At 44.5% G+C, this 14,725-nt stretch overlaps 1 protein-coding gene across 5 annotated transcripts in view; it reads right to left on the bottom strand.

Moving 5' to 3' along the window:
• Positions 1-979: 979 nt before the first annotated feature.
• The window catches only part of Sirt2 (Sirtuin 2), a 376,779-nt gene continuing 363,033 nt past the window's right edge, over positions 980-14,725 (bottom strand). For all 5 annotated transcript variants that reach the window (XR_012829495.1, XM_075698293.1, XM_075698294.1 and 2 more), the window contains one exon: positions 980-1,095. Coding sequence is in view for 4 of the 5 variants with exons in the window: in XM_075698293.1 (XP_075554408.1) it covers positions 1,079-1,095 (17 nt within the window). In the remaining variant the exon portion in view is untranslated. The remainder of the gene's footprint in view (positions 1,096-14,725) is intronic.

Raw genomic sequence — 14,725 nt, 5'->3', positions numbered from 1 at the left:
AGGGTATCGCCACTTCTGTATACTGCCATGACGACACCTACGTTTAGTTACTGGGGCTAACGTCCCTTGAAAGACCATACCGATGCCTTCCAGTTACACCATGCATTGCATCCCGGACTCCTTGTCACCATCTTAACTCCTTCAAAATTACCCGACGCATTGCTGCTACGCTACTCAAGTAATTCTTTCAACTGATGTATTTTGGGGTGTTTTTTGTCACTCGCACACTGTCCTCCTGACCGGCTATTCTAAAGCCACAAAAACATGCCGCCAGCGACACCCCTGAGTGTTGCCTAACCTCTCGCTTCCCCAACGCCCTCCCATGCCCTTCGTTTTCCTGTATACTTTTCCCTCTCTTGGTGTTTTCTTTTTTTTTCTTTTCTCCCCGCCTTCCTACTATCCAGCTATTGTCTCCTCATCATAGAAACCACGCTTACAGACGTCAGGTTACAGCACGCATGCTCTTGGAAGTCTCTCCCTCTACAACCAGCCGCCACCGACAACCGCACGTGACGTCACTCTACTAACCTTTTAAAACTATCATGCCGAGGATGAAGAGTGGTCCTTAACAAACATATGTGCTCCTATCAAAACGTTGACAAGCCTTTCTGAAGCACATTATCCCTGTTTATAACCTTCACACCCCATAATTGTGGTCAATAAGTTTCACAGGCCCCTTGTACAGCTATGACGAAGACCTGCACGCATTTATTTAGATGCCATATGGACACTTGGGCAGTCAAAAATATACTCACCAGAACCATAGTTCCTCAGCGGCCATGTCAAGTTTGCTCTGTGGTATATCTCAAAGGGCATGTGAGAAAATATATCCAGCATATAACTAACAAGGTTGTGTACTGATGCTCAATGGCTGACACAAAAGCAACGTATAGAGCGTTACAAGAGCAAAACAATGGTGTGACAGCAATGAATACACCAATATCGTTTCTGTAGATGACAGTAGTGAACAGAAGCTCAATGAACAGTCAACCAAGCTTTATAGGAACACCAACAGCTACTAGTTCTGCACGGCCACCGGCCAGTGAAAGCTGGTGCAGCTGCCCACCACTGGCTCCCATCACTTCTTGGACGCCTCTGCATGCCAGTGGGGCAGGAAGTGAAAAGGAGTGGGAAACAAAGAAAAAGCAAGTCAGACAAAATAAAGCAGAGGCAAATGAAATGAAATTACGTGAGGTTATGACGCCACTCCGTAAGGTGTCCCACAAACTAATTTGCACTGCATCAAAACAGGACACCATCTAGGCCGAGGTGTATGTGTCGACCCTTTAAACAAAGAAAACATCCAAGTCACTTTCTAGAGGCCGTAGCGCCCGATTACACATGACCCGCATAAATATCATCACGTAGTAATGACAGTGAAGAACGCAGCAGCAAAACCGAGAATCACGAAACTAACTTTTTATTGGGCAAACATGTACCCTCAAAAGCACGTTGCACTCAATGCACAATGATAGCGGCGAACACAGCCAGCCATCGTCGAAATCTGATCTGCGGGTCAAGTGCGTTGGCCTTCATATATGCGTCATCGAAGGTTCCAGAGTAATCGCTGGTGCTCATGTGTCTTCCAGAAAGTACTACACAGTTTGTGTCAAGCATACAATCAGATTACACAATGTTCGGTGACAACAGACAACGAATAGAACCATCGATAACATTCGAGAAACTTTCGACACATGCAGGAGCGTCGTGTGCTAAGCGATAACATTTGTTAGGCGGTGAAAAGAGGTCTACCGAGAAAGATTAGCAACAGTACACGTGTCAATATGCTCAATAAATCTAAATGTTAAGCCACAAGTTGGTGTAGCAAGATTAACATGTCAGATTCTAATCCCCACATCCTAAGTAATTGTAGCTTAATAACGTATTCAGTGTTCCCTCTCGCATTACTCACGACAAAACATGTGAGTTGAGATGCTGCATAAAGTGAGCGGTATTGTTGAGGTTTGGCTTGACCTTCCTTGACTGTGACTACAACGCCACGTTGAATGGCCTTACAGTTGATCCCGATAATATCAAACTCAAAGGGTATCGCGAAATAGTACGATATATAGACCAAAATTTTATGTCCTTGTAGCGCGAGCGTGAGCTGCGCCATTGGATGAATGGAGGAATGAGGCTCAACCTTTTGAACCGGCGGCGGCGGCGGCGCGCGCCACCTAGCCTTGAATGGTACTATATGCGTGTATACCTATGTATTTACTCTACTTATGCGTTGATATTATCCACCAATCCGATAGCCTCCGTTTAGTTATTTCTACCTGTTCAAAGTCTATATTGCTTTCACTGTCTTTAAAACCCAAACCTTTGAATAGTTCCCAGTTACATTCACCTGCAGGGTGAAGTTGTTTACAAGCAAGTATCAGGTGTTCAGCCGTTTCCTCCTCTTCACACGCCCCGCACAAGTCTATCTCCTGGTATCTGGCTCGGTACGTTTTAGTCCGCCGTATACCTGTCCTGGCCTCAAACAACAATGAGCTTACCTTAGAGTTATCGTAAATACTTTCTTTGGCTATTTCTTGCTAAAACGTCTTGTATGTCTCCAATGCTGATTTGGTTTGCATCTCTGATTTCCACATACCCCTCTCTGTCTCCTTAACATTTTTCTTGACGGATGATTCCTTACCTCTCCTCCCACTGCTGCCCAAGTATTTGCATGACAATATTCTGGTTCGTTAATTAATCTCGACACTAAGAGCCGCCTTCTGGTGAGGGCTGCACACGGACCACAAGGAGGCAGCAGTGGCCGACCTCAACTGAAGCTAAGCGATTTTGCACTTTTCTTTAATGAGAGTTTTTGTGCAAGGTGTAAGCACTGTAGGGCGACAGTTTAAAACCGTGGTAGGTGTAGGGAAGCTGACAGAAGTAGCCGGATAGCGAGATAGCCGCAAGATTTACCATGGGGCTTTCTCGGGGTATTTATGCGGGCCTTTTCGTTAGGTGGTCGGGCGGCCGATGCCTTCCGCAGCTTAAGAAAGTGACGGGCTATGTTGAGCTATTGCAGTTATTTTACTCGGAAAAGCAGCTGGAAATAGTAACACAAAAAATTGAGGAAGTAATTTCTGAGAACATTAATCAAATTTACCAGGGCTGTGTGAGCTAGAGCATGGTAAGGTACGAGTCAGACGCAAAGGGAAAAGAAGACGGAAGGCTGCTCAGACAAGGAGGTTAAAAAGGCCTTAGAGATATGTCAAGAAACATACAGGGAACACAGATATTCTAAGCAAAAGGGTGAACCAGACACTCAAGTAAACTGAAAATGGCATAACTTCTTCAACTATGGAAGGGATTAATCGAAAGAAGATTAGTAGAAAGGTGACCCAATGGTTCTCAGAAGTAAAGAAAAAGAATAGACAAATTTGGAGGACGCTTAAGCTTCGCCTTTATAAGTGGAACGCTATAGCATTCAAAGATTCCTGACTGCTTCTCATGCTTCCTCGCAACTGCAGCGTATGTAACCCTAATGTTTACCGGGAAACGCTGGCGACAAACGCTATGCACGAAGGCACGCTTTCTGGTAGAGACGCGCTCTCTTGCGTGGGCCGCGATGCGGGGGGTGCGAGCGCCATCTGGAGGTGTTGCAAGGAACCGGGCGCGCCGCTCTGTGGCCTCTAAGATATTCGCACGCCGGCGCGCGCAAATGGCAGGCACCGTGGCCGGCCTGTGAAAGGTATAAACGCTGGGAAAGGGGTTTGTTTGAGTTTCCTCGCCACAGAATTATGTTTTCTCGTATATTCAAATTACAATCCGACGCTGTCATGTCTGTAGGCTGTGTTAATAATACTTCACGATTTTTCTACGTGTTTATCTTGAGATGTTCAATTAGTTCAGTAACCTCATTGGGCCACATGGAGGGCCTGGTTATGGGTGGTTCGAGATTCGACCTCCGACACCAGACGCCGGATTTTCTGCGACATCGGGCCTTTAACGCTGTCGCGGTAAAAGCCACTAAGATTTTCTGGACATATCTCAAATTCTTGAACAATAAGGCTAGAGTAGAGCATAAGTTTGTAGTTACACCTTAAAGCATTCGGCTAGAAGGTGACGAGGCAATGGAACATATCAGAACAATGATGACAGAAAAAAATTAAAGAACAACGGAATATTGCAACTACTCCATCATACGAGGATAGACCGGTCAGTGCAGTGGCTCCACTTGAACAAAGCGAGTGGGAAAGGGCAGAGAAGAGGGTTCCTAGTAGCCCACCGACAGGGCCTGACGGCATCCCAATTATGTTAATAAAGACACTGGATCAAAATCTAAGCAATCATTAAGAGGAGTAGTGAGAAAATTGATAATGAAGCGTAGAGCCCCCGATGGATGTAGACTAAGCAGCATGGACATGATATATATAAGAGAAAGGGGGACAAAGCCGACATAAACCACTACCGTCGAATAACAGTGACACCAGAGGCTTACAGGGTGGTGATGTAGATTGTAAAGGACAAACTGCAGCCATGGGTGGAGGGCGAGGAAGTGCTGGGGGAACTACAAAATCGGTTGCGAAAACAAAGGAGTGCATCGAAAAAACAGAAAAGGAACACAGGACCATATGGCTGGCATTTCTGGATATTAAGGGAGCCTATGACAGTGTAATTCAAGAAGATTGGGTTTATATATTTACCATACTGCAAGTCTTATTTAGAGACCATAGCAGGTGGGAATATGATTACACATGCAATGCATGTTTTATATACCGAACGCTAAAAACATCCAAACATGTAAATTGAAATACATCAATCAGGTTCAATGCACAATTTTACAATAATACTACTACGAATAACAAGAGCAACTCACATAAATAGTACACTTCAAGTTACATGTACACAAATATTATTACAATGTTACAAAATAAAGAAAGAAACAAAGTAGGCAAATGTTTACCTCTAGTTCAGAAAATGGGAGTTCTGACAATTATATGTGCAAAAAAAACATTTTTTTCCTAACTACTTATTTCATCTTCCAAGAACTTGGCAAAATCAGACTGCGTTATTGTGTTAATTATAGATGCATCTAGGTTAATCCACTCGCGAGCAAGACGGGGGGAAAAGGAACACTGAAAAGTATCGTTACTACAAAAGAACTCGTTTAGTGTATACGGATGATTATGACGAAGTATGTGGGATTTAGAAAAGCTAACGTACGCAGAGGCATTTATTTTTAGTCGGTTGTGTAGTATCTGATGCACAAATTTTAGACGAACTCGTTTTGCGCGAACAGCCAAAGTTGCAATCCCTGATTGTTTTAGGAGAAGAGTACGTGAATCACTGCGCTGGTATTTTCGGTACATAAACCTAATTACCTTTCTCTGGAAGCTTTCCAGTTTAGATATGTTAGTTTTAGTGTATCGGAACCACACGAGATTAGCATACTCAAGTACACGTCTCATAAATGTAATATAAGTTAAAAGTTTGACCTTAGTTGGTGCTAACCGCAGGCACCGTTCGAGAATTTTTTTTTTGTATTGCACAAGAAGTAATGTTGTTAATATGTGATGGTCCTGTTAAGTCGGACGTTATTGTTAAATCATGATACTTATGCTGTTAACTCTAGTTATGACGCTGCCATTAAGTGTGTAGTGTAAAAACGACACAAACCGTTCTGTTTGTATTAATGGTCATTTGCCAGTTATCACACCATTCGATTATTTTTGCTAGTGCATTTTGAGCATAAGTTGATCCTCGTGACTACGTAGTTCTCTGCATATTATGGAGTCGTCTGCAAAGAGTTTAATTTTACAATCAATGTTATGTGTAATGTCATTGATAAAAAGCAAAAATAACAGCGGACCTATTACAGAGCCCTGTGGGACTCCTGATGTAACAGGCACCGGAGCAGGTGGGATGTTCTGGATGACGACAAATTGGGATCGGTGAGATGATGTTTTCTATCCATGCAGTAATGGGTGGATTGCCAATCACAGCTGTGATTTTGGCAGTTAGTTTAATATGGCACACACAATTAAACACTACTGGAATGTAGTAAAATTAGGTCAATTTGATTATGATTATTATTACTTAATGCAAGATCGTGTACCACCTCTGTTAGCTGAGTGATGGTCGATAAACCTCTTCTAAAACCGTGTTGAACATCTACTAGAATATGTTCTTCGAACTATGTGGTTAAGTGTTTGAGAATAAAGCCTTCCAAAATTTTACATGAGGTGCTGGTAAATGAAATTGGTTTGCAGTTAGATGGTAGGTTACTATTCCCTCACTAATGAATTGGTACAGGTTTAGCAATTTTCCTATTTCAGGTAGGTCTAACATTGAAAGTGACTTGCTGTGAATAAGGCCAGGATATTTACTGTTACATTCAGTATATGTTTTCAAGAACTCGTTGGGAACATTATCGGGACCGTTTGCTTTCTTCACGTCTAACTCAAGCAACTGCTTAAATATTCCTGAGTCCTTTATTGTTAATGTGTCAATAGTGGGGAATGATGACGGTGGCAAATATGGAATTGTGTCGTTATCATTAGTAAAGACTGAGTGAAAGTGTTGGTTAAATTTTTAAGCGAGTGCAAATTTTTCCTCGCGTGGACGATCTGGTGTCGCTGCAGGGCGTGTATGAAGAAAGTTCCAAAAGCGATTAGGGTTGTAACTGATAAGGTTAGGGAATATTTCATAGAGTATATATGCTTCGTAAGCTTAGCCTTTAACTTGAGTTCGTCGGCAGCGAGAAACAATTGCGACTTTTTCATGCAATTTTACGTTTAATTTTTATGTTACGCCGGAAGTGTTTTATTCTACGCTTGGCTTGAATTATATCGCATGTTATCCAAGCATTGTTGTGTGATATCTTTGCTTTTCGGGATGTAATTACGCATGCAGTGCGAGAATATACGCTTCAAATGAAGCCAGAGATCCTTGACGTGAACGGAACTATCGTTCACCATTTCGTAAAATTCTTGGTATTCGCGCGCTAAATAGGCTAGTATAGCGGAATCATCTGCTTTTTGAAAATTGGAGACAATAAATTCAGTAGTTTTGGCTGTCTAGGATGTTATCGCTTGTTCCTTGTGTTAGACTAGGAGAGGTTACAACTTGATGAAGCCCGAAGTTTAGAATCACATCAATGAGCAAATTTGATCAGAATGAAGTGCGGTGCATGGTATTACAGTCAATATCAGGTGAATTGAAGTCTCCCATAAGAATAACTCGGTTGCTAGCATGCTTCTGCACAAACTCCTGTACAGCAATAACACTTTCGTAACCAGAAAGAGGACTTCTGGAAAAGCAAGCAGTAAGCATTGCAAAATCATTGCACATAACCCTGCAGAACACAGCCTCAACATCTGGCACGTCGGGCATCAATACATAAAGTAAGGGCTTCTTAAGAAGCACAGCTACGCCACAGCCTCGAGTTGGTCGATCTTTACGAATAACTGAGTAATTTGGGGGTGCTATTTCCTGGTTGTATGTTTCTGGTGAAAGCCATGATTCAGTAATAGCAACAGTGTCAAAGCTGTGCTCGAGTAACACGTTTTCTAATGCTTCAGTTTTATTGACAATACTTCTCGCGTTCATATTTAGTAATGTTATTTCTGTGAATGTTTGTGGCTTCGAGTTACTGGTCGACTTCTTTCGGCGTTCTTTTTTTAACTGCGACTCATGTTTCTTTCGTCATCCCAGACAAACATGCTGTCATTTATGTACAGTTTATGAAAATATATAGATATTTTTTCACTTTTCTCATGGTTTTATTTAGTATTTTCCCAGAGTTCCCTTCCCTTTTCCCACACTCTACGATTGAAATCTTCACCTATAGAGTAGTTAGTGTTCTTGAGTTTGTAGCCTCTCTTCAGTCTCGTTGATTTGTTACTCGAGTCAAGTAGTTTTATGACCGGTCGGTTTTTCTTTTTATTCGGCCTGCCTAAGTGATGCATTCGTTCCATGGCAACTGTCCCCAAGCCAAGGGTATCCTTGATGATTGATTGACGCTGTGTTTCAATCTAGAGCTGTTTTCGCGCTTAACCTCGGGTGGTCCATAAACAATAGGATTTGATCTTCTGCTTGTTAAGAACGGCCAGCTGCAGTGCAAGTTTTGCCAACCAGTTGCGACTGTGGAGGCAACATTCCGGGAGCGTCGCCGCACATCTCTAGCCACGGCGTGACTAAGTCGACTGTGTGTGAACAACAGTAAAAAACTTTCTAACAGGAGTCTGGACGCAGTTTGTAAACACTAATAACTGTTATTCTCGGTTTTCTAACCTACCAGCACGCGTTCCTCAAGGGTCAGTCCTGTGTCCACTTCTCTTTCTAATCTATATTAACGATCTTCCGAACTGCGTTCTTTCCTCTTCCACAAAGCTTTTCGCGGATGACTGGGTTCTTTACCGCAAAATTACTAATCCTTCAGATTCCCAAGAGCTGCAGGACGACCTTAACCGCGTAATTGAGTGGTGTTCTAATTGGTGCATGCAACTAAATTCAGATAAATGCAAGGCCATGTGTATATCTCGTAACACTGCCACGCACTCGTACTTTATTAATGGTGCACCTGTGACGTCAGTTAGCTATTAAAGTATCTCGGCCTTCACATATCAAACAACCTTTCTTGGCACTCGCATATTGACTATGTTACTAAAGACGCTAATCGCATGCTTGGTTACTTGCGCCGTAATTTTAGCTCTGCTCCTTCTTCCCTGAAGCTAACTCTTTATAAAACTTTAGTTCGCTCCAAACTGGAGTATGCTTCAGCCATTTGGGATCCGACTCAGTCTTCATTAGTTTCTACTCGTGAATGTATTCAAAACCGCGGTGCACGCTTTGTCTTATCTAATTATTCTCGCTATGCAAGTACTTCTTCAATGAAACGAACTCTTAGCTTACCTGATCTTTCGTCACGCCACAAATCTTCCCGTCTCTCCCTTTTTCACAAAGTTTTTCCTTTGAACTCCCTTTTAAAAGAAACCCTTCTTGCCCCTCCGTTTTATATTTCGGCCCGCACTGACCACAGCCTCAAAATCGGGGTGCCATTGTGGCGTACAAACCGGTACAGTGACTCATTCATCCCCAGGACAAGCACGGACTGGAATCACCGTACCGCCTCAATCGCACTCATCACCGACCCTAGTAACTTCAATACCGCCGTTCACAATGCCTTTTGTTAATATTTTTCGTCAATACTTTTTGTTTGTATTTTTACTGCATTACTTCTTGTTTTGACTCCACTCCTTTCTGTAACGCCTTCGGGCCTTGAAAGCACGTGAAATAAATAAATAAATAAATAAATAAATAAATAACTACGTGCGTACTCGACTCTCCGTCGCTATAGCCGAGTTTGACGAAGTCGCCATTGTAACTACACGGACTCGACGGACCAACTATTGTTACTGAGCCGCGGGAACGTCTAGTGACACCCCTTCCCACGCACCGACCAAGACGCCAGACAATGAACGGCCGGCTGGCGCGCTGCAGCTCAGGGAATAAATGTCCCTACGGTGCCGGGTCGTCTCCCCTACGGTGCTTCGTCTCCCCTACGGTGCCTGGTCAACTCGCCTACGGTGCTTGGACGGCCGTTTCCGTCACCTGAGTATCGGGGGAGGACCGAGTGTTTAAAAACCGCTGTTGTGCGGCTGCTCAGGACACTCTCTCTCAAGTAGTCATGTTAGACTGATGTACTTTCTCAAACAGTCATGTTAGACTGATATAAATACTGTAAATAAACCCATATTCCTCGTTCTCGATGAGAAGCCGTCCTTCCCTTCATCAACGTCCTCAGCGTGGATAAGTTGGACGACGGCATGGGCCAGCTACCTTCTAATTCATGCCCGACTCCAATCTTGACAACGGATCACGAGCGATGGGATTGAACCCCCAATCATAACAACTTGCTGACAGCGGTGAGATGGACTTTGCGACGTGGTGCTGTGACTGCGGTGAGTGCTTGGTTCTTGCTTTGAATCTCTAGGCTTCATTTTGTGGTTGTTCTGTTTAGAACAGTAGGGAAGCTAGATTGTTGAGTGTTAGCTAGGTTGTGTTTTCCTAGCTAGATTTAGAGAGCAGGATCGAGGCAGTAAAGCAGCAATCATGGAGTTAAAGACACTGCTGAGAGACGAGTTGTTGATTGTTGGTGAGAAACTGGGCCTAGGTGTACGCAACGAAATGCTAAAATCGCAATTATTGGAGCTAATTTCCGATCAGGCCAGTGAGGAAGAAATTGAAATGGGGTTTGAACTTCTGAAAAAGAGAGAACTAGAGAGAAAAGAACACGAGAGAGAGGAACGCGATAAAGATCGCGAGTTAAGAAAAATGCAACTTGAACTTGAAAGCAAACGTTTGGAGTTGTCTCAAGGAAATGAAGGGGCTCTGGGACGATCAAGTGAGGCAGAATCATACCTCATGGACAGGCTGTTAAAGCCGTTTGAGGTCGGGACCGACATAGGCTTGTTCCTAAGCAATTTTGAAAGGAGTTGCGAGAGATGAACTTCGGCCCGAGTACATGGCCACAGCGGTTGCTGTCTATGTTGCCGTATGAGGCGGCGGAAGTAATCGCCAGACTGAGTGCACAGGATGCATATGATTATGCAAACGTTAAGGCTAGTTTCCTGAAGAAATACCGGCTTTCAGCCGAAGCGCTTCGGCAAAGGTTTAGAAGCACAGGCAAGAAAGATAGCGAGGGGTATCCGGAGTTTGCATACGGCTTAAAGGCCAACCTAGTCGAGTGGCTGAAAAGCGCGGAAGCGTACGACAGCAGAGACATGATCATAGAATGCATGTGTCCAGAGCAGTTTTACAAAAGCATCCCCCAAGCTGTGAAACTGTGGGTGCAAGACAAAGGGAATGTAAACACTGTGGAAAGGGCGGCTGAATTAGCCGAAGAGTACGCAACGGGTAGAAAGTTGAACGTCGAGGACGGAAACTGGGCCGGTCGAAATGGACCGCGGGAACCATTTCCGTTCAAAAGGGGTTCGCAGACTAGACGATCGGAGCCTGTAGACGTGGAGGAAAAGCCCGCAGAAAAGAGCGAGGAGAAACTTAACGGGGAAACTGCACAAAAAGAACAGAAAAGAAAATTCGAATCTTTTAGGCCGATCCGCTGTTATAAATGCCACCAAACTGGGATATATAGCTGGAAACTGCGGAACGCCTAGCGCAGTTTTTTCCTGCGTAGGGGAAAAAGACGAGAATATGGAACTTTTAAGCCCCTATCTTCACGACCTGCAAGTTAATGGCAAACCATGCGGAGTGGTAAGAGACAGTGCCGCCGCGATGGACATTGTCCATCCGTCTTACGTGACGGTAGATGACTTCACCGGAGAAGTAGCATGGATCAAACAGGTTGTAGAAGAACACAGCGTATGTCTGCCCATGGCCAAAGTCAAAATCTCTGGACCATTCGGGTACCTAGAGACCGAGGCTGCAGTTTCCAAATTTTTGTCACTGCAGTACCCTTACATTTTTTCGAATCGTTCGAATCAGTTACTGCGTGAAAAAGGGCTTAAACTGCGAGAGGGCATAGTACAGGCATTGACCCGCGGCCAAGCTCGTAAAATCGCGTCGCTTTCGGCTGAAAATGCACAAGCTGCTCCAGCGGAAGCACAAAAAGGTATAACTTCAATACCCGAATCCGAGCTAGGCCCGAGGGGCAACAAATCAGTTGAGGAGAGCCTGCCAGCTGACCAGCTCAATGAGAGCGTAGCACTAGAGTGTCAAAGTTGAAGCCTGCAGGAAGAGCAAGCTGACGCAATCGCAAGCGAGACAGGGTCGTTATTATCACCAGCTTCGAAGAACTTTGATGCGCTCTTACGTGTGGATAAAGTCACTGGCCGCCGAGCAAAAGAATCATGAGAGCTTAGCTAAATTACATAACACAGCTAAAGAGGGCATTGCTAGGCGCAACGTGACGATACATAAGAAAGGAGGATTGTTGTATCGGCACTACAGAGATCGAAAGGGTAGGATTATAATCAGTCAGTTGTACCTACTAAGTACAGAGAGGACCTTTTTGAATCTCTGTCATGGAAATAGGTGGTCCGGCCACCTAGGCATAAACAAATCAAAGGAAAGATTGCTTATGGAATACTACTCGCCTGGTTGTTTCAATGTCGCAGAAAACTTTGTAAGATCATGCGACGCCTGCCAACGCTCGGGTAAACCAGGAGAGACATGGAAAGCCCCACTAAAGGTACTGCCCTTAATAACAGAGCCTTTCAGACGACTTGTAATAGACACGGTAGGGCCTCTTCCAAAAATAAAATCGGGCTACAGGTACTTCTTTACCATGCCGTGTCCGGCTACAAAGTTTGCAGAAGCAATCCCTCTGAAAGAGCTCAGCTCCACCGAAGTAGTAGGCGCGCTTTTGACAGTGTTTGCACGAGTTAGGTTTCCAGCCGAAATTGAGGCAGATCAAGGGTCAGTATTCACGAGCGCACTGACTTCCACATTCTAGAAAAAGTGCGGGGTAAAGTTAATACACAGTTCTGTCTATCACCTTCAGTCAAACAGTCTAGAGAGGTGGCATTCGGTGCTTAAGCGAGTTTTGCGTGCGCTCTGTTGCGAGCACAAGGAGGACTGGGAGCACTGTCTGCCGGCAACTTTGTTTGCTTTGCGAACGGTTCCACATGAAGCGACAGGGTTCTCGTCATTAGAACTAGTGTATGGGAGGACACTCTGTTCTCCACTGAGAATGTTAAGAGAGATGTGGGAGGAAAAAGGGGAGAGTCCAACAGTGGTTGAATACGTGCTAAATCTGCTGGAACGGCTAAGCGCAACCCAAGAACTAGTCGAAAAGAACATGGGAGTAGCTCAAAAGAACAGTAAATTCTATTACGACAAGAACGCGAGGCTTCGTACGTTTAACGCCGGAGACCAGGTAATGATCCTCAAACATTCAAGAAAGAACAAGCTTGAAGTTCACTGGGACGGGCCCGTTAAAGTGTTGCACAAACTTTCAGATACTAACTATGCTCTGAAAATTCCCGGTCGCAGGAAGGAGGTGAGGATGTATCACTGCAATTTGATGAAGCCGTATATAGAGCGGAGCGGAGTCGTTAACTATACCATCAAAGAGCAGGATGGCATTAGTACCAAGTTTAAGGAGTATAGGGCGACCTCCAACTCTGAAATCGGCCTAGAAGGAGTAGAAAAACATTCGGTAAGCTCGCACGCTCTAAGACCCAAGCAGCTAGAGGACCTAAAAGAGGTGTTAGGGGAATATATCGATAGGTTGAGCGATCGCCCGGGTAGAACCGAACTAATAATGCATGAAATACAGCTGACATCAACCGAACCCGTAAGATCAAAGCCTTACAGGGTGTCTCCAAGACAGAGAGAAATAATGGAGGCCGAGATACAGCGCATGCTAGAGTTGGGAGTTATCGAGCCCGCTGAGAGCGACTAGACGTCACCGCTAATACTGGTAGAAACCCCTAACAAGGACCCTCGTCCGTGTGTTGACTACAGGAAGTTAAATGCCATCACTAGGGATCAGCTGTACCCGATACCCAACATTGAGGAACGAATTGAAAAAGTTAGCGCTGCTAAATACATTTGAACTATAGATCTCGTGCAGAGGTACTAACAAGTTCCCCTTTCACACAGTGCCAGCCGCTATACCGCATTCATCTCACCTGTAGGCACTTTTCGCCCTCTCGCACTCAGCTTCGGGCTGAAGAACGCCCCGTTTAGCTTCTCTAAGTTAATGGATATTGTCTTAAAAGACTTGCAGGAGTTTGCCTTGCCATATCTGGATGATGTAGCAATTTTTTCGGACAGCTTGGAACAACACGTATCGCACCTCAAACAGGTGTTCTCACGGTTGAGGGAAGCCGGCTTAACGATGAAAGCGGAAAAGTGTAGATTTGGTTGTTCACAGGTTACTTATCTGGGCCATGTTGTCGGCCAAGGCACGAGACGGCCGGCCGAGCTGAAAATAGCTACTATTGGACAATTTTCTCAGCCGCGCACGAAAACAGACCTTCGTTCATTTTTGGGACTTGTGGGGTACTATCAACGGTACATTCCGAATTACTCGCAAATGGCAAGTCCATTAACGGACGCCCTCCGAAAGGGAGCACCAAGTAGCGTACAGTGGGATAAGGACAAAGAGAACGCTTTCCAAAGTTTGAAAAAAACGCTATTGGTTTCTCGTCCTCTGTTCGCGCGCCAGACTACACAAAAAAATTGATAGTTCAATGCGACGCAAACGAACGAGGTATGGGCATGGTACTTAGTCAGGTCGGCGACGATAACGAGGAGCATCCTATCCTCTATGCCAGCCGTAAACTAAATGTAAGAGAGGAAGCCTACAGCGCTTCAGAGAAGGAATGCGCTTGTTTAGTTCGGGCCGCCCAAAAGTTGTCATGTTACTTGTACGGACCGAAGTTCATCTTCTAGACCGACAACTGTCCTCTGACGTGGCGCAATCAAATGTCACACAAAAATGGCCGCTTGCTCCAGTCTCACTCTGCAATAGTACAACTTCTCCGTTAGATATAAGGGAAAGTTGCATAGCAATGCGGATGGTTTGAGCAGACTAATATGAATTCTGCGTTTGAGGGTCCCGCCTGAGTTTTAGGGTTACTAGTGTTAATATTATTAAGCCAAGAAGATCCCCTCTCATTTAGCAAGATTCCCTCCATAATTGCTGAATTTGTGAGCACGAAATTGATTCAGAAATTGGCATAGCGAAATGCAGCATTTTTTTTTTTTCAGCACTGATGTTTTTTTGTGCCTGGTCAACTCGCCTACGATGCTTGGA

The sequence above is a fragment of the Dermacentor variabilis genome, chromosome 7, assembly GCF_050947875.1.
Source record: "Dermacentor variabilis isolate Ectoservices chromosome 7, ASM5094787v1, whole genome shotgun sequence".
Classification (NCBI taxonomy): Eukaryota; Metazoa; Arthropoda; class Arachnida; order Ixodida; family Ixodidae; genus Dermacentor; species Dermacentor variabilis.
This window is presented reverse-complemented; position numbering and strand designations above follow the sequence as displayed.